The 21,131-nt window shown below is 35.0% G+C and overlaps 1 protein-coding gene and 1 long non-coding RNA gene across 4 annotated transcripts in view; one reads left to right on the top strand and one right to left on the bottom strand.

The window, feature by feature from the left end:
- Positions 1-7,286: 7,286 nt before the first annotated feature.
- Positions 7,287-21,131, top strand: part of LOC112047263 (synaptic vesicle glycoprotein 2B) — a 34,158-nt gene continuing 20,313 nt past the window's right edge. The window contains exons 1-2 of one of the 3 annotated variants that reach the window (XM_024084332.2): positions 7,287-7,815; positions 20,949-21,110. In XM_024084332.2, coding sequence (XP_023940100.1) covers positions 7,719-7,815; positions 20,949-21,110 — 259 coding nt within the window. In that variant the 5' untranslated portion in view covers positions 7,287-7,718. Of the gene's footprint in view, positions 7,816-8,142; positions 8,565-9,171; positions 9,321-20,948; positions 21,111-21,131 lie in introns of those variants that run through there. The other 2 variants (XM_024084329.2, XM_024084331.2) reach the window with 2 other exon arrangements.
- LOC128198358 (uncharacterized) lies at positions 18,260-19,906 on the bottom strand. The gene is made up of 2 exons (XR_008251088.1): positions 19,452-19,906; positions 18,260-18,678 (listed from the first exon to the last, which is right to left on the bottom strand). It is a non-coding gene; the product is annotated as an uncharacterized LOC128198358 (long non-coding RNA).

Genomic DNA, 21,131 nt, shown 5'->3' with positions numbered 1-21,131 from the left:
TGCTTTATCATACAACGCAAAAAAGTCGTCAAATATAAAGTAAAGAAAACATCATATTTTGACCGAAAACAAATTAATTAGGTACGTGATAAACATGGTATTTTGAAAATATCTTTTTTAGGGGTATAAAAAGTAGATGTTGGCCAAGCCTAGTCGATATGCACACACAATTTCATGAAAATCGTTCCAGCCGTTGCCGAGAAGTTTGGTAACAAACACCAGGACACGAGAATATTATACTTACTTATTATATTATTATCTAAATGCTTCAGCTAAGTCACACTATCAATGCGGTTTTGCGTTTGTAATGGCGGTAACGTTCATGAATGTTATCGCCGCGTTTGCCGCTTTTAAATTTACATGTTGTTAATAGATAGTGTAGGAAATAGTAGTCTGTGACAGATATGACGTCGCTCGGCTTCAGTGTGCTCGTGGCGTTCGAGCCGTCCATATCTCTTGTTGTGTAATTCTTTATGGGTTACTTGGGATAGGCGGGGAGAGTGACTTGAGTGGAAAAGGAGAGTGTTAGTCGACTGTCAAAGGATCCTTTAACCCTACTCACATCGTTCACAAGTACGTGACTTCACTCAAGGTCATTCTCTGCCATTCTAGGGTCTTATTTTGGTTACAGTTTGATTTGTTGATTAAGTTGTCCTGACAAGTGTTGTCAATCATAACCTTTGTTCAACATTAGTTTTCTTATTTTTGTAATCACTTTTGAGTCCTATAATATGAAATCCTGTAAAAAACATCTGCGTTTATGTATGTAGAATACTATACTACAAATATGAAACTATTACATTTTATGCTTGGGCAATTATTGAGAGACCGGACAAAACCTGCTACCTCCACATGCCACCATGTCCGAAATTTATACCATACGTATCTCTATGGTAGGAGTATGACAAACTTTTAGTTTTAACTAACAGACGCCACGCGGTTTCACCCGCGTAATTTCCTTTCCCGTAGGAATACGGGGGGTAAATATAGCATAGGCTATATAGCACCCGGGGATAGTGTAGCTATTAAATGCAAACAAACAAACAATTAAACCTTTCCTCTTTATAATATTAGTAAATATAGATATAACGACGATGATCGATGTATATTACTGTAATGACTAATTTTGATGTATATTACTGGACATAGGTATAGATAATTAGATAGGTATTGTTAGTAATTCTCAAGTCACTTGATTTTGTATTCACTATTTATTTAATGCTAACTGAACAAAATTGAGATTTGAGAGAGAGAGAAAAATGACATCCGGTGCCTTAGACAAATTACCTACTCTATGATTCATAGGTAGATAACATTGTAATTAACAATGGGCTTTACGAATTACGAAAACTTTTACAAGTTAGCCCTTGACTACAATCTAACTTGATGGTAAGTGATGATGCAGTCTAAGATGGAAGCTGAAAGCGCATTAACGTTAATCTTTCTGTCGAAATACATAGTAGATATATATTGGGTATACAACTATTTATTCCTCCTGTCATCAAATCTACCAAATGTAATCTCGACGCTCGAGTAAGTACACTTTTAGCATCATGGGATGCGATCCCTAACAAATAATGCGAGTACAGTAGATAGGTACGAGTACTAAAGGCTCGTATCAACTAGTGCTGCGGGGACGAGTAACTCCCCGGATGAATAACTTTAATATAAACAGTCTTTGAGTGCAATGGCCAGTTATGTTATTGTATAAAAAGTAAACACTAGCGCACTTCGATAATATATTAAAGGTCAATGGCCGCAGACCATAATGTATCCTGATATATACATACGTATATATTTTATATGTATGTATTTTATATGTATACCATTTACAGAATAGATGACTTCTATCGCAGTAGATAAAAGTAGTAAAGGCTGTTTGTACGTTATCATACAACATAAAAAAGATGTCAAATTAATCTTAATATAAGACAGAATCAATGGCCAGCTATGTTATTGAATAAAGGCGGAAATATATTTGTCTGATGTGTCATGTCATGTCGTGACGCATCAGAACAGAATCGGTATCATACTCGTATTCAGCGCCGGCCCGAAGTTAATTTTAAAATAGAGCGAGATCCAATTATGGTGACTCTCCTGTTTGCTCCTAATAATATGCAGATAGACCTATACCAAATTATGAGTGTAAAGTAAGAATGGAACGCGAAGATCTCGACCATACTCTGGGGTGACCAATTGAAAATCAGGCGCAGTACCGTCTACGGTTGACAAAGAATTATCATTTAGCCGCTCTCTAGGATTTGGCGCCTGAAGCGACTGCTCCGTTCGCCGTATAGACGGGCTGCCCTGCGTACATTTTGTATGCGACACATCCGAAGACATCGCGACATGTCACAACACATAAGTGTGAACTTTACCATATATAATGATACTGATTCTGTTATGATTCGTCACGACATGACACGTCAGACAAATATAATTCCGCCTTAAAGAGAGAGTAAAGGTAAAGAACACAAAGTAGAAGGTAGTACCCCAAGACCTTACGGTGAAATAATTTTTAAAACTGGTTGTTTGGTTTCTGAGTTAAATTGTATAACAAACCAACAAAAAAAAAATTGGTATCTCTTGTTGAAATTCGAAGCTTTATGCGAATGTATCTTATTAAATTAGGTACCTAATTAAGTACCTTGAAGGACCAAAGAAACTTTACAATTATTCTGATTCTGATTTTTAACCGACTACCAAAAACGAAAGTTCTATGCTCGGATGTTTTTTATCTTGGCAGTCCATCTCGTAGAGCTTAAGGAAGCACTTTATAGACAAACTTATTTTACTATTTTTAATCTGATTGGCATATAGAATCAGTTATATAGAATGTTGTATGCGGAGCTAGTATTAAGCTGACATATAGGTAGTTAGAGCAATGAAAACTAAAGAGATTAACAGTAATTCCGGAGATTAACGCACAAACATACGAGTTCAAACTTATTAACTTTATTGTGTTGTATTAGGTTTCACTTGAGGAAAATACCTCAAAAAACGTGATATCTAAACCAGATTATTGTTCGTATCTCTTTATAAACTAGTGGTCGCATGCGACTTTGTTCCCATGCAGTTAGGTTTTATGTCAGAGTATTTATTAATTACCATATTGCTGGCATTTTGTAATTAGGCATTTTAATATGATATCTGGTAAGTTCTACCAAGGTATCTACCTACCAAGGTATTTGGTACAAGAAACCCTACATGGGTCAAAGTAAAAACAAAAAAAGAAATTATTGTTGAAAATGTCTTTGTAATTTTATAAAGTAAGTATGTACATATTGAACTGGTAAGAACCTACTGGTTATCTATTACGTGTAGATAAGTGATATTATCTTTTTAGTAATTTCTCTTTATCTCTGAAAAATGATCAATAAATAAAAACGAAGAGGCAATCAAGATAAGCCATGTTTCTGTACTTGAAGGTTGATATTATAAGATTAGGGAAAAGTGTACGATGACATCAGGAGTGATAACCCCAGTGGATATGTCCTCTGTCTTCGACTCGGAGGGCGTATACGGTCCGGGGCATGCAGCTCCAACTTTTCAGTTATGTGCATTTTAAGAAATTAAATATCACATGTCTCAAACGGTGAAGGAAAAACATCGTGAGGAAACCTGCATATAACCTGAGAATTTTCTTAATTCTCAACGTATGTAAAGTGTTCGCATTGGGCCAGCGAGGTGGATTACGGCCTAACACCTCTCATTCTGAGAGGCGCGGAAGGTGATGCCCTGCCCCTGCATCCGACTATACCTACTTATGGTGGGTATAAACATGACAAACTTTCAGCTTCACCCTTTGTGGACCTCACAGGCTTTAGTTCCAATACGGTGCACTTAATAGATGACGCACTGCCTATATACCCTGGTGATTCATTATGAACTTATAAACTTACTTATGCTTTATTTATAAGCTCTGTATGACTTTTTGTACATACATTTTTAACATAGTTAACCAGTCCATTATTACTAATTGAAGTAAATATACATAAAGCAATAACGTTTTTTACTCTGTAAAAATAAATAAAAGTTGACTTAATATTGCAGATAAAGTGATAAAGTATTACCTATACTTGGATTACAACTAATTTAACATCGATTAAAACAACTTAAGGCGCCAGCTCTACAAGAAACTTGAATTTCCTGCAAGTATAGAGCCGAGCTCAGTTATTATGTTTTAAGAATTTGTTTTTGTTGCTTTTATCCAAAATCTGAATACACAAAAATTATATACCTAATTAAAACTGAGTTAAGTTATTTCTGGTACTTTATTGTGTCGATTTTTAGATTTTATAGCGGTTTATTTTGACTCTGTATGATTTATTGAGCAACTTTATTGTCACTAATTCCAACGTAAGTTTCGCATCCTTAGCAAAATATCGTTGCCATTAATCTTAGATATTTAATTATCTACATAAAACTCATGGACAAAAAAAAAATTCCCACTCACTCAATTTATTTCCATTCCGTAATTGACGCGAGTTTTGTTTATGATATTCATTAGGAACCAAATCAGTGCTTCAAAATTAAAAATCAATTCAAAATTCATAATAATTTCAATTAGTCTTGTAATAAGTACAAGCACTTTTGAAACGTCAAATTATAACATGATTAACGGTAGTAAGTAAAGGCGAAAACTTAAAATTAAAGTTACAAGGGTTCCAAAGGGTTTAATCGTAACACACGATAAAAAAATTAAATCTTACCTCTTTTTAATATTAGTTTAAAAGATTCTCGGGGAAACCCCCTTAATAAGTTTTGATCGACAACTTTATGACTGTTTAAGGTTCTTCCTGTTTACTTTTCCTTTGGTCTCTATTAATTTGATTGCTCCACAACATTGTTCGAATGAAAATTATACTGTTCTTGATCAATAGACAAAAGTGGCAATACCCACGGTTCAATCCGGATGATTCTATTTTCCTGAAATCTAGATTGACTTTTCAATCTTTTTCATCATATATCTATGATATAATTGATGAGAATGAATGCTACAAACTCGAATTGTGTTATTTTCAAAATTATAATCTTCGTAATAATGATTATCGCACGTGGATTAAGTTTTGATTGGCTATTGGTTTGGTTATAATCATTAATCATGGTATAAATTGATAAGCTATTTATATGCGGAAAATACATTGCACAAATTGCGTTACAATAAAATTATGTATTTCTTTGGAAATTTCTACTTTTTTCTTTTTTCACTGTTTTTTTGTGCAACAAAGTATAAATACGAATAGAATAAAATAAAGTTTCACCACCATAAGTTATTGGTCCATTTCCTTGAGCCTATAAGTGAGAAGAATTTTCCACTAAACTACTCCAATGCAGCTAGGCGGGCTTAACGTGATACTTGTATAACTTGGCAACTTCGTTCGAAACCTGCATACCAGAGAATTTTCTTAATTCTCTGCGTGTGTGAAACCTGCCAATCCGCATTGAGCCAGCGTGGTGGACTATTGGCCTAAACCTCTCATTCTGAGAAGAGACCCGAGCTATATAGGTTGATAATGATGTTGATGATGATGACGCTGGTAAAAAAAAATGACAGATTACCTATCCCTCTACTTTTTAAAGTGTGGTTATTTGACTAGAGTAGTGGCCTACCCTAGTCAAAATAAACATACAAATTAATGAAAAATCACTTCCTCAATACAGATTTGTAATGAGAGATTGAGTTGCATCTATGAAGAGCATACTGAGGCTTTAACTTTCCTACAGTTTACCACTGAGAATTTCTAAGAAAACCCAACATTTTATAGAGCGATCCTAAACTCGAATCAAGGACGTCACGATATCGCACAAACTAACAACTGTACCAACAAGGCATTTGATAAATTAATACGCGACTAAAGAAACTGATGGAACTGTCTATAAATATTGCAAGGTAACTGTTACAAGGGCAAATGAAAAGCATAAACTTCTCCTTATCTATTGAATACATAGTGTCTGAGTAACTTCATAAACAGTAATTTACAACTGTTTAAGATTAGCAGAATGTAGAACCAGTAACATCAAACATGAACACATCATGCGTCACCTTGATATAAGCAAAAAAAAATCGATGATCCGCATTTGCAGGTAGTAACGTGCATAAGGTTGTTGGTCGGGGTATGCACCAGGTAGAAAAGTTAACCAAACTAAAGGAGAATGCCCTTAACCAAACTAAAGGAGAAAGGCCCTTACAAAGTCGGCTCTGGGAATCTAGGTATATCCCCGTATAAAAGTATATGGAGATGATAATATGATGCATAAATAAGGATCTGGTTAAATAATTGGCTTAATAAAATTATGTTTCTTGAACAAAAATACAATTTTTTATTTATCTTCTTGGGCAAAATGTTCGCCTAGTAAACACTATAAGGTGCTCATATATAGTACTTATAGAGCGTAAAATTATACTATACCTTATTATATTATATTATACCTAAAATATTCGTTAATATAAAATTCGTTTTACAGTGCAGTAAGCAATGATCATTGGCAGTAGTCTTTGAAACAAACTGATAGTGATGATGATTATATAACAATAATGCTTCTTTGCTTTCTTCATATTTCTTTCTTTGCATAGAAGAAAGGAATTGTCAAATGGCACCAATGAGGTCGAACTTTTAAAGGCAAAATTAGGCAATTTTAAAAAATTTTAGGCAAAATTATTCAATCGTGAGTTGTTCAGGCAAAATGTCCTTGTCCACCAACCACTTCAAGAAAATAAAGAAATTCTTCTTCTCCGTTTTATCTTCTCTCCTTCTTTTCAAAGGAATATACACATTGGTTACTTACAGCTTAGAATATCTGATCGTTACGGATTACCGCAAAAAAATGGTTTTGTTTATGGAATTTACCATATTTAAGAAATGTAATACCTTTAAATAATAATAATACGTTTTATTCAGCAGAATACCTAAAATGTATTGAAATAGAAAAAATCATATATATGCTATAACTAGCGGAGGCCCACGACTTTGTCTGCCATAAGATCAACTTAGTCCGGCGCACTTGCAAAATCCGTTCTTAGCGGACGTCTACTAACTATAAACTACCTCCCTGCCAAATTTTATCTTTTTACATTAAGTAGTTTTTAAGATTTCGTGATGAGAGACCTTTAGCATTTGTATATTAAGATTATGTATAGACGAGTATATTATACATGTATGTAGACAATTATTGCCAAAATTTTGGACGGGGCCCAAAAAATTATCCCGAACACCGGCGGCTAAAATCAAGATCCATGCAAAAAAAACCGGCTCACGACCGCACATCGGACAGTCGCCTGACGACAGTCACCAAGGAAGTTGTTAGACCAATAACAATGCGCATACCGCAAAGCTATATATACACACGAATAATAAAAACAACAGAAAGCTCCATACGATAAACACGTAATCGTAACGTTAATACGCGTAATCGTGAATGTGTAATAATTTGTGAAAACGTTTCGCGAAGTCCCACAACAGTTGCGACGCGAATCTCCGCGAAGCAACACTTCGATAAAACCTGACACACTTCGCTACGTATTATAAAACAACACTCGCATAAATGACTTATATCTTATTTAATTGACAATAAAGATACGCCGTAATAATAATTAAAATTTAATACAAGTTATCAGTATTTATAATAATAAACAAGTGAATAACAAATTTTATTTTGACGTCGTGTGAGCACGTTGTGCTGTGTAGTGGCGTTGTAAAAAAATTTACATAAAAACAATGGTGACCAAGATTAATACAGTGTCGAAAATTATCGATGAAAATGATAAAATACAAAATAATGAAGTGGATTTGGATCAAGCACTTAATGTAGCAGGTAGAATTATATTACTGTTTTTAATTATTATTCAATTCTAAATACGTTTATCGTAAAGTTTCTCATAATTCTAGAGACAGACGTAGTGTTTATAGACGTTTAAAATAATAAACACAGCGGCAGAATTAGAAGAACACAAAAAGGGGAAATATTTTTTATATTCCCCCTTTATTTTTACACAAATAATAATAATTTAACATGAAACAACAATTAAATTAACATCATTTATCATTAAATGTGCAAACTCCATACTTGGTATTTTATTTTATTATCAAATTCATTCATGATGTTCATTCAAATTCATTCACGATGTTGATTTATTCATCAACAAAGACAGCTATAATTACAGACAACAGTTACAACAGTTATTGTGATGGTTTACAATTATTAATTAAATAAATATTGAATATCGAATGTTTCCCCTTCCTGTCGAATATCGAATGTCTGAACATGCCGTGGATAATTTCAATGACTTCTTGGGACAACCTCTACCATTCTTCAAGTCATTCGTTACGCAACGCATATTTTTGGAAGGTGGCATTCTTAATATAACATAATAATAACAACAAGTGAATAACAAATTTTATTTTAACGTCGTGGGAGCACGTTGTGCCGTGTAGTGGTGTTGTAAAAAAAGTACATAAAAACAATGGTGACCAAAAACATTAATACAGTGTCGAAAATTATCGATGAAAATGATAAAATACAAAACAATGAAGTAGATTTGGATCAAGCACTTAATGTAGCAGGTAGAGTTATATTACTGTTTTTAATTATTTTTCAAATCTAAATACATTTACACGTATAGTTTCTCATAATTCTAGAGACAGACGTATGTTAATAGATGTTGAAAATAGTAAATACAGCGGCAGAATTAGAAAAACACAAAAAGGGGAAATATTTTTTATATTCCCCCTTTATTTTTACACAAATAATAATAATTTAACATGAAACAACAATTAAATTAACATATTTTATCATTAAATGTGCAAACCCCATACTTGGTATTTTATTTTATTATCAAATTCATTCATGATGTTCATTCAAATTCATTCACGATGTTGATTTATTCATCAACAAAGACAGCTATAATTACAGACAACAGTTACAACAGTTATAAATTTAAGACATTGTGATTTATAATTATCAATTAAATAAATATTCAATATCGAGTGTTTCCCCTTCGTGCTTCCATCCGTCTGAACATGTTGCGGATAATTTCAATGAGTTCTTGGGACAACCTCTACCATTCTTCAAGTCATTCGTTACGCAACGCATATTTTTGGAAGGTAGCATTCTTAATATAATATAATAATAACAACAAGTAAATAACAACTTATATTTTAACGTCGTGGGATAACGTTGTGCCGTGTAGTGCCGTTGAAAAAAAAATTACATAAAAACAATGGTGAACAAAAACATTGATACAGTGTCGAAAATTATTGATGAAAATGATAAAAAACAAAACAATGAAGTAGATTTGGATCAAGCACTTGATGTAGCAGGTAGAGTTATATTAATGTTTTTAAATATTTTCCAAATTTAAATACGTTTAACGTAAAGTTTCTCATATTCCTAGAGACAGTCGTAGAGTGTTTATAGATGTTGAAAATAATAAACACAGCGGCAGAATTAGCGGAACACAAAAAGGGGGAATATTTTTTATATTCCCCCTTTTTAAATTAATTTTATTTCTTACACATTTAATAATAATTTAACATTTAACAATGAAATTTAACATTAAATTGCAAACCCAAATACTTATTAAATGCATTTTTCAATGAAGGAACAGTTATAAATTTAAGATTTTATGACGGTTTACAATTAAATAAATATTTAATATCGAATATTTTCCCTTCGAGCTCTGATTATGGATTCCATCCGTCTGAACATGCTGTGGTTAATTTCAATGATTTCTTGGGACAACTTCTACCATTCTTCAAGTAATGCATCTCGCAACGTAGATTTTTGGAAGGTGGCATTCTTGATTTGACACTCGTCTTTATTAAGTCTCAAACGCGTTCAATTGGATTCATATCCGGGGACTGTAGGTACCTACTGGCCACACCAACACCGTTACACCACCATGGTTAAAGTAAGCCTGCACAAAGCGAGCACTGAGTCCAACCATTATCCTGCAAGAAGTTAGAAGCAAATCGTTGGCAATAAAGAGGGCAAATAGCACAAGTCACAACATGTTCTTCTCTCTGATATACTGATCCCTCCGTCAACTACCACTAAACCATGCGAGTTCCTTAACCTAACCCTCCTCAGACCTTAATTAAGCCTCGGTCATTTTGCGCCTTTATCAAAATTACACTGGCGTCTCTACTCACTGTCTTCCATCGATCTGAATTTAACAGAAATCTGTATTGATCAGTAAAGAGCACCTGACCCCACACGTCGAAATCCCAAAAAATGATGTTAACAAGCAAAGGTATGGTCGGTTTATGCGGTTAAATTTTGGTGCTTTTGGCAGGCTCAGATATAGCGTCGATTCGAGCGTACACCGACTTCTTTTGACGGCCTCCGTGGCGCAGTGGTATGCGCGGTGGATTTACAAGACGGAGGTCCTGGGTTCGAACCCCGACTGGGCCGATTGAGGTTTTCTTCATTGGTCCAGGTCTGGCTGGTGGGAGGCTTCGGCCGTGGCTAGTTACAACCCTACCGGCAAAGACGTACTGCCAAGCGATTTAGTGTTCCGGTACGATGCCGTGTAGAAACCGTAAGGAGTGTGGATTTTTATCCTCCTCCTAACAAGTTAGCCCGCTTCCATCTTAGATTGCTTCATCACTTACCATCAGGTGAGATTGTAGTCAAGGGCTAAATTGTAAAGAATAAAGAATAAATAAAAATCTTTGTCGAACTGTCCGGTCACTCACTCTTAGTACTAGAACCTCCACCAATTAATTCCGGCCTGCACCGCCGTTAGTCTCGTGTTTCGAGGAACTTGTGGTTGTTGATGACGGTACTCTTTCCTTGAAGTACACATTGTCCTGCAATGTCCTCTTCTGCTCACTAGCGAATTCGTCAATCTGTCTCAATAAATCGATCAAATCAATGTTACAACAAATCGATGATAACGGTCGACGAAGCAATCTTGTAGCAATCGACCTGTAGAATTGACCATTTCATCTAATTTCATCTGTTAAATCAGTCATTCATTCAGTAATTTGATCAATATGAGAAAAAACACAAAATCCTTCTTATAACTGCAGTTTTTCAAGTTACGAAAATAGGAAATCAACTTCGAAGCAATCGATAAAGATGTATGAAAGTAAATGAAAACAAACGAATGAAAAAAATACTGTCGACTAATTTTAAATTAGACCTAAACTTAAAAAATCAATGAATAACTAGGATGATAACGAAACAAATAATTAATAATCCCATTTTTGTGTTCCGCTAATTCTGCCTCTGAGTGTAATTTAATCTATTCTACTAGATAGCAATGCGTTAAATACAAAAGTAATTAAAAATCTATTACAAAATATATGTATACTATATCCTGTTGTAAAGGAGGACATTTTTATACCTACATAAAGGAATAGGTATCTGGTATAGTGTTATTTCCCAATGGGATTTACCGGACATAATAGGCAGTAAACAAGATTCTTGAGATACGCTATGGTAGACACTATAGCCCAGTGGATATGACATCTGCCTCCGATTCCGGAGGGTGTGGGTTCGAATCCGGGGCATGCTCCTCTAACTTTACAGTTGTGTGCATTTTAAGAAATTAAATATCACGTGTCTCAAACGGTGAAGGAAAAACATCGTGAGGAAACCTGCATACCAGATAATGTTCTTAATTCTCTGCGTGAAGTCTGCCAATCCGAATTGGGCCAGTGTGGTGGACTAATGACCTAATCCTTCTCATTCTGAGAGGAGACTCGAGCTCAGCAGAGAGCCGAATATGGGTTGATAATGATGATGACTATTGAAAATTCCATCTCCAATTACGAGTATAAGTTCGTAATTATGTAGTTCTTGAGGTACAAATTGTATTTTTGTATGAAGTGCGCTCCAGTGAAAATAGATGTTGAACTCAATTAAAATGAAATAATAATAGGTATCCGATAAAGCTGATAGTTTGTTGGTCGCGATCAACACACGATCAGTTTTATCTGATGTCCTGCCGTTAGCGCTGCAGGCATGTGAACTTATTAGATGGTCAGTGACTAGCACAAAGATATACGAGCTACTTAGATTTTCAAATGATTGGTGCATTAAGCCTAATATTATCCTAATAATATTTTAGTTAATAAGTTTTATTAAAATTTCAATAAAACTTATTCATTATAGCCTCCCTGGTTATATACTATAATTATCTACATACAATTATGAATTTCTTTGATAACAATTTTGAAGATACAATTTTGGTCGATTAAGTTACAAACTAGGACAAAATAAAAATGAAAATATCAAATCGTAATCAAACTGAAGTGCCCCCGATTGATATGCAAAGTGGAAGAATTCATTAATAAAGTAAATTTAATTCATATAATGTCGTAAATGACTCTTGTGCTTAAGTCGTCAATACAAAAATTCTCTTGCATTGCGATAAGTACCTAAATCTTTACCTTTTTTTATTCTTTAAAAGTAAGGCCTTGACTACAATCTCACCTGATGGTAAGTGATGATGCAATCTGGGATGGAAGCAGGCTAATTTGGTAGGAGTAGGATGAAAATCCACACGCCTCTCGGTTTCTACACGACATCGTACCGGAACGCTAAATCGCTTAGCGGTACGTCTTTGCCGGTCGGGTGGTGACTAGCCACGACGGAAGCCACTCACCAGCCTGCAATTAAATATTAGTAAATTTTATATTTCAAAGTACGTTGCACCGGAATGTTTCGCTTGTTATAAACAAAATTATCATTTCTATCACGAGCTATTTAATAGATTACTAGAGGTTAATAGTAATAATCTTCCAGATAACTTGAATTCTAAGAAAGCCATCCAACTAATATTATAAACGCGAAAGTTTATATGGATGTTTGTTACTCTTTAACGCCGTAACTATTGAAATAAACTTTTCATCTCGAAAAATCCATGGTTCCCGAGGGATTTGTGAAAAACTAAATTTCACGCAAACGAAGTCGCGGGGATCTGCTAGTAATAATATAAGTCACAAATGCCCCTCAGGTCCAGTGGTTAACCTATGTGACTTGAATTACAAGGTCCTGGGTTCGGGAGTCGAGATATGACATGTTGAATTTTTCTTTCTGGTAAAAAATATGTAGGTTCGAATCCGGTCCGGGGTATGCACCTCTAACGTTTTAGTTATGTGCATTTTAAGAAATTAAGTATCACGTGTCTCAAACGGTGAAGAAAAAACATCCTGAGGAAACCTGCATACCTAAGAATTTTCGTAATTCTCTGCGTGTGTGAAGTCTGCCAATCCGCATTGGGCCAGCGTGGTGGAGGCCTAGGCCACTCATTCTGTGAGGGCTTAGGCTAATAGTCGCTCGTAGCTCGACTCGTGCTCAACAGTGAGCCGTGTACGAGTTGTTAATGATGAAGATGAAAAATCATCAGTACCTAACAATGAAACTCAGCCCAGAATTGGGAAATTGGTGATGTTACACCAGCATGTTTGATGGCCTCCGAGGTCCTGGGTTCAATCCCCGATTAGGTTAATTTAGGTTTTCTTAAGTGGCTGGTTACCACCCTATCCACAAAGATGTACCACCAAGCGATTAAGCGTTCCGGTACGATGTCGTGTAGAAACCAAAATGGGTGTGGATTTTCATCCTATATACTCCTAACAATTTAGTCCGCTTCCATATGAGATTGCATCATCACTTACTATCAAGTGAGATTGTCGTCAAAGGCTAACTTGTAAAAAATAAAAAAATGTTTAGCCGTCGGTCCCGGTAATACGTATTTAAATTCCAAAGAAAAATCTTACAAATTTAAATAAAATACAATATGGTTCTACTTATTCACTGTTTTCATTATTTTAGCGAACATAATGTAATGTCACGTGTTAATAAGCAAATAATTAACATTACTTAACCATTGTTTGAACGATATTGAAGTCTCTTTTATATGTACAACAATTATTATTATTGAAACAAAGAATTCGTATAATTCAGCTTGTGTTAAGATTTTAATTTTGCATGAATAGGTACAAAACTTTGAAAAATGATAGAGGATTTGAAATCGTCATTTTACTTCATCATAATATTATATTATGTATAAATACGAGTAATTTAAGTATAATTTAAGAAGAAATCATTCATTTTAGCGGTAGTTTATTTAGATTTTCAATAAGTTGTACGATCTAAATCAGCGGTTCCCAAAAGATGTTCCGCGGAACCTTGAGGTTCCGTGAAAGGTACCGTGAAAATTCAAGATTTCCATATTGTAAATACTTTCACTTGTGATAATATTAATTGACATAATTAATTATTCATTTTCAATTAACCTGTTTTAAAATATTGCATTCCAAAACTCCATGGCACCATGTAAGAAACCGATATGCTTCTGGCGCGCTACCACACATCACGAGACGTAACTGTATTTCCGTCTTTAGTTTACTTCTTTCTTTCTTTGGTTCCGCCAAAAAATGGTGAAAAAAAAAGTTCCGAAGTCAAAAGAATTTGGGAACCGCTGATCTAAATTATTGTAATTTTCAGTCAGCCCCAACGCCGAAAATGCTCTATCATTAACAGCACCGTAATCTAGCTTGTCACTGAATAAAGAAAATATGCAGACATCTTAATCTTAGGTCAAATGAGGTCGCAACTTAGGGATAGATAGGAACAAAGTGTATGTGTCATATCTGCAGTTCTGTTGGCTAAAAATCATCATCGTCGTCATATCAGCCGATGGACGTCCACTGCAGGATAGGTCTTTTGTTGGGACTTCCAAAAATTACGATCCTGAGCCGCCTGCATACAGCGAACACCTGCGGCTCGCTTGATTTCGTAAGTCCACCTGGCGAGAGGTCGACCAACACTGCGCTTTCTGGTGCGGAGTCGCCATTCCAGCACCTTGGGACTAAAAATGACAAGTTGTGACTGTGAGTACCAAAGGTTTCCCCATGGTTACTTACGCATTCGTGGGGATGTCCCCTTAAAAATTAGAGCCAAATCAACAACCAAGGCCAGTCGACTCGCTTTGCAATAACGTACTGCAAGGTCGCCCGTTGGCAACTTGCGCAGTATAGAGAATTAAGAAAATTCTCAGGTATGAAGGTTTCCTCACGATGTTTTTTCTTCATCGTTTGAGACACGTGCTAATTTCTTAAAATGCACACAACTGAAAAGTTGGAGGTGCAACCCCGGACCGGATTCGAACCAACGCTCTCCGAATCGAGAAGGCAGAGGTCATATCCACTAGGCTGTAGATTATAAAGTCTTCTTCATTCACGAGAAATCCAATAATTTCAAAGCCTGAGAGATTGTAAGAGATCTATGGAAAGCATTAGTTCTTCACTGAAATAATTGTGATGCCGCAGCAGCGGATCGGATAAGAAATGTCACTTGTCAGATAGTGTGACATTCCCCGATTCACCATTTTATAAATTCAAAAAAGGAGTCAGATTTTTGTGTGTATAAATACAAAACATATAAAGATGCACATATCTGATAAAAAATTTTGCTTAATCATGTTTAGCTTAATGTTATCATGTAACAATTATAATTGATGTGTAATTATTTGGTTAAGGTTTTTGTATGTTTGTGTTATTTTGTAGTGAACATAATCATGAGTAAGTTTTACAAAAAATATTACAATGGCTAAATACTAACGTAATATTGTGAATCAAAATCTTAAAACCGTAAATCTCGTTTCGAATAATTGTTTATATCGTCTAACTCGAAATTTTAACATCAACTAATCGAATATTTTAAAATTCGCCTGAAGCCTTGAAAGTTGAAAACTCCAACTCGAAAGTTGAAAACTGGAACCACAACCAAAACGAGCATTTAAATTAAAATTTCATTGAGAAATAATATAGATAAGATGATATTTTTAATATTATTTGAAAAAATAAACTAGGATTTTGTGACTCTTTTCAAGTTCAACTTGCTCGTAAGCTGAGCTTGTTTCATATTTATATTTATACCTACTAATATTATACACAGGAAAGATTTGATTGTTTGTTTGCATTGATTAGGCTCCGAAACTATTGAACCGATTTGAAAAAATCTTTCACTACAGCGCTAGATAGTATCTATTAAGTGTCGATTATAGGGTATATTTTATCCCCGTATTCCTACGAACGGGATCCACGCAGGTGAACTATAATAATAAACTTATTTTTTTCTATAAATTTTTAATAGTGTCTTGTATTATATTTTGTATTAACATTGTTAAAAATTAAACATGAATAAATCAACAGATACAACAAAATACTCAAACTTCAATCATGTACATACATTAGTTATTACCCCGCGTACCCATTATCTATAATCTTTATAATTACGAATAGCTGATGCCGCGCGGTTTCACCCGCGTGGTTCCCGTTCCCGTAATAATACAGGGATAATACATAGCCTATATAGCCTTCCTCGCTAAATGGGCTATCTAACTCTGAAAGATTTTTTTAAATCGGACCGGTAGTTTCAGAGATTAGCGCGTTCAATCAAACAAACAAACTCTTCAACTTTATAATATTAGTATTGATTAACGTTTTATACCTATAAGGAAGTACAGAACTGATTTGGCTAAAATTTAATACAAATATAGATAATACCCTGGATTAACACATAGCCTACATTTTATCCCGAAAAAATCCATGGTTTTTGCGAAAAAATGAACTGCACGCGGACAACGTACGCTAGTATTCAACAAACATTCAAGTTGAATATCTTGATTTGACGGCCTCCGTGGCGCAGTGGTATGCGCGGTGGATATATAAGACGGAGGTCCTGGGTTCGATCCCCGGCTGGGCAGATTGAGATTTTCTTAATTTGTCCAGGTCTGGCTGGTGGGAGGCTTCGGCCGTGGCTAGTTACCACCCTATCGGCAAAGACGTACCGCCAAGCGATTTAGCGTTCCGGTACGATGCCGTATAGAAACCGAAAGGGGTGTGGATTTTCATCCTCCTCCTAACAAGTTAGCCCGCTTCCATCTTAGACTGCATCATCACTTACCATCAGGTGAGATTGTAGTCAAGGGCTAATTTGTAAAGAATAAAAAAAAAAAAAAAAAAAAATCATATTGCCCATGCAAAAGAAACTAAATTCGAGCGAACGATATCTGAAACAATAGTACAGAAAACATATGTACAAAACAATAGCTTTAAATATTATAAGTAATAAATATTAGAGTACTCGTATAACCCTGGAATTCATAGTCGTGAAGTGAACAATCCCCCACAAACCAATATTCAGTATTCACCCAGGGGCTGACTATTGAATCATCCTTCATTGCATTTCATAAACAAACTACTGGAGAGCCCCTAGGTGACTGGAGTTTCAAGCAAATGTTGTCTATGATTTTACATTAGATCTTTGAAAATTCTGTGACACAACCACAGAGAGACGTATTTTGTTAATTCTTTGACATTTTACAAAATAATTGAGTTTCTAATATTTTCATTTACTTTTATTATCGTAGTAAAATTTAATTCGTTCAAGTGTACAATAGATCAATTTTATCAAAAAGTTTCTTTCTCACAAGAAGGAGTTGTTAGAAAAATATTGAAGTTATGTGGACGAACATGATCATATACAAAATTATCAGCCGATGAACGTCCACTGCTGGACATAGCCGTCTTGCATGGACTTTCAAACACAACGGTCTCGAGCCGCCAGCGTCCAGCGGCTCCCTGCAACCCGCTTGATGCCCTCGGTCCACCTAGTGGGGGTTCGACCAACACTGCGATTTCATCGGCTCTTCGAACTATGTGGCCTGCCCATTGCCACTTCAGCTTCACGACTCGCTGTGCTACCTATGTCAGTGACTTTGGTTTGTCTGCGGATCTCCTCATTTGTGATACGATCACGCAGAGAAATCCCAAGCATACTATTTACTATATAAGTAGTTTGATATTTCATAGTTTTTTGTAATGTGGAATCCTACTTGAAATAAAAAAATTATTGTAAGAGGAAATTTGTTTATTTTACTCAAAACCACCTATAATTACCTGAAATAATTACAAGTAGGAACTATTATGCTGTATTTTCTTACAATTTATAGTAAGTGCAGTAAATAAATATAAGTGTAGCTTATCCTTAGGAATAGTGGTAAAATTGCATTTCACAAAGCTTTAGACCACATAATATTATATATTTAGGAGGTAGGCTTGGGCCGGTAATGGGCTGATAATAATGAACCACACAGTACTTATTGCAATTCTAAAATCAAACCTATATCCTTTTGATACAAAGTTTAATTAATAACAACAATAAATACATAATTTACATATAACTTATTGTTATTATTGTATATTTTTATAGGGCCAGACTTAAATGAAAAATGCAGAAGTAAACATTTAATAATTATCTTTATTAAAGATGTGAATCAATAAATTTCATTCAATTAAGATTTGTATACATTTTCTATTGTTATGGACTTCAGAGTGAGTGACCACCTTACAACATACTGCACTCACTTCTACTACCTCGATATTAAATGCTGCTGACTTTTCAAGGTATGTGGGTCTTCCAATTACTGTGATCTGAAAACTCAGATTTTCAAGGACCAAAGTATTCTCAGTATTCTTGGTAAAACAGTATTCTCAGAGCTCATCACTGCTATTCCCTGCCATGATAGCCGGTTTCTTTAAATCTGTGCATAGGGTCCTCCGGGGTTGTTTATATGTATACCTATGCGTGCCATCAATACAGCTTGACTTGTGGCATTTCTGTTATTTCATAGAATGCTTGATGGACTGCAAATACAGTCTGAAAATAAACATTATGTTAGTTACATTTATGTAGGTTATATATTTCCTAAATCAAAACTAGATAGGTATATTACAAACAAACTAATTAAATTCTTCATCATGAGTATGTTAAGCATGAGTCTCCTCTCAGAATGAGAGGGATAAGGTCCACCACTCTGGCCCAATGTGAATTGGCAGACTTCACACATGTAGAGACAATGTTTTTCCTTCAACGTATGAGACATGTGATATACATTTAAATTCATAAAATGCACATAACTGAAATGATTTGGAGGTGCATGTTTCAGACAGCATTTGAACCTACACCCTCCGAATAGAAGGCAGAGGTCATATCAACTGGGCTATATGGATTTTGACCTACTCCTAATTTATCTATACTAATATTATAAACAGGAAAAATTTGTTTGTTTGTTTTGTATAGGATCTGGAACTACTGAACTGATTTGAAAGATTCTATCACTGTTGGGAACCTACACCCTCATAATCAAAGGCAGAGGTCATACCCACTGGTCTAATTGGTTTTATATCTACTCCTAATTTATCTTTACTAATAATAGAAACAGGAAAGATTTGTTTGTTTGTATGTATGTAGGCTCTGGAACTACTGAACCAATTTAAAAAATTCTTTCACTGTTGGGAAGCTACACTATCCCCAAGCTCTATAGGCTATATTTTATCCCCGCATTCTTACGGAAATGGGAACCACACAGGGTGAAACCGCGCGGCGTCTTCATGAACAAAAAATTATTGATAATGAACAGAGGTACGTACCTGGAAACATCCCGTTACATAGAATCGAAGTGCTGCTAGAATGCATAATAATAGCGGTATTGGTATTCCTCTCTTGGGTCTTCTGTGTTCATTCTTCATCAAACAGAGGCATATTATGCCTAATATGAGAATCTTTCGTACATTCCATATCGCCATAGTATTAAACTGGATTTACGCAATTGCGAATATTTATCTTGGATACTGATATAACTCGCTGTTTATACACAGTCTTAACACTTTCCAAGTCCACTTTTTAATAAATAAATCACGAATAACAACAAAAAAAAGTACCAGGGGACGGTTTGGCTGACAGTTATCGGTAATTCAGCAGTCAGCCGCCAGCTCCTGTCAAATGAGGGGTTTCTTTTGTCTATGAAACGCGTAGGGGTTGAATTCGACACATAGCGGCTGAATAATCCCCTTAGGGGCCCCCTACTACGACTATGAATTCCACCGTAAGTCTTATACGAGTACTCTAATATCGATATATTTCAAGTAGCCCAGCAAGACTATATTGTTGACAATCATAATATAACTATCCTAAGCTATAAGCTGCTATAAGCTATGCTCCAACTTTAGCCAGCCTAATAATCATAGGTGCTTGACCGCACCAAATACTCACCAATTAGGAAATTAAATGCTTTAAAGATTAGGTATCAAGTTTCTAACTTAATAAAATAACCTATGCAAAAGTCTGGTTTTGCGGTCATAGTATCGAGATTTTGATATATGTAAATTTAAAAAAAACAGGCTTAAAGAATATCTATGGACTTCAACAAAACCGTATTAATCAAACAAAATACAGCGAACGAGATATATGTAATACCCGCAACTTCGTCCGCGTGGAAATCAATGTAAACTTCTAACGCCTATTTCATTCCCTTCTATTTATATTTTCGTGTTTTATTTTTAATAAATAGTTCATTAATAATTTTACAAAAATATAACTCATAACATGAACGAATATTAAAAAAAAACTGCAACCTCTTTTAAACCCTAAATGTATAGGTAAAGGTAAAACATACCAATTTTTACAAATGTAACTTGGAAAATGAAGGACTTTCCTTACAAACTTACAACCCTTGTTTTACCCCCTTGTGATTTTTATTTTCGCGACAAGCAGTGTTTTAAACCTTCTTCGTATTATGGTCTCAAATCGTGCCAAGTTTCATTTGAATTCATTCAGTAGTTTTAGCGTGATGCCCGGTCAACAAAAATATTTTTATTAATTAAGATTATATTAATGCCCTCCAACTAAACTGTTTGGAAATTTACCTGTAACAGTTTTATTATAAGTGAGCAATTTACTTATTCATGCCTTTTTCTTACCACTATTTAATATAGGCTATGTTACTCGGTGATAATGTAGTGTTCCATTGGTGTAAAAAAATCGGTTCAATAGTATCGGAGTTAAACAACAAATGAACAAAAAATCATATCTTACCTCTATAAAATATTAAGTTTAGGTTAAATAATTAAATATTATTATTATTACAGGTTTAGGATGGTATAACATAAAATACTGTCTGGCGCTGTCCCTGTTCCTAATAGCGGCCATCATGGAACCGGTGGGTTACTCATTCCTGTTGCCGTCGGCGAAGTGTGACCTTGAGATCACAGACTCGGCGCGCGGTTTCATCGGCTCCGTGCCTTACATCGGTATGTTAATTACTACCTTTT

Source organism: Bicyclus anynana, chromosome 9 (assembly GCF_947172395.1).
Source record: "Bicyclus anynana chromosome 9, ilBicAnyn1.1, whole genome shotgun sequence".
In the NCBI taxonomy this organism is placed as follows: Eukaryota; Metazoa; Arthropoda; class Insecta; order Lepidoptera; family Nymphalidae; genus Bicyclus; species Bicyclus anynana.
The sequence above is the reverse complement of the archived record's forward strand: the minus strand, read 5'-3'. Positions and strand labels throughout refer to the sequence as shown.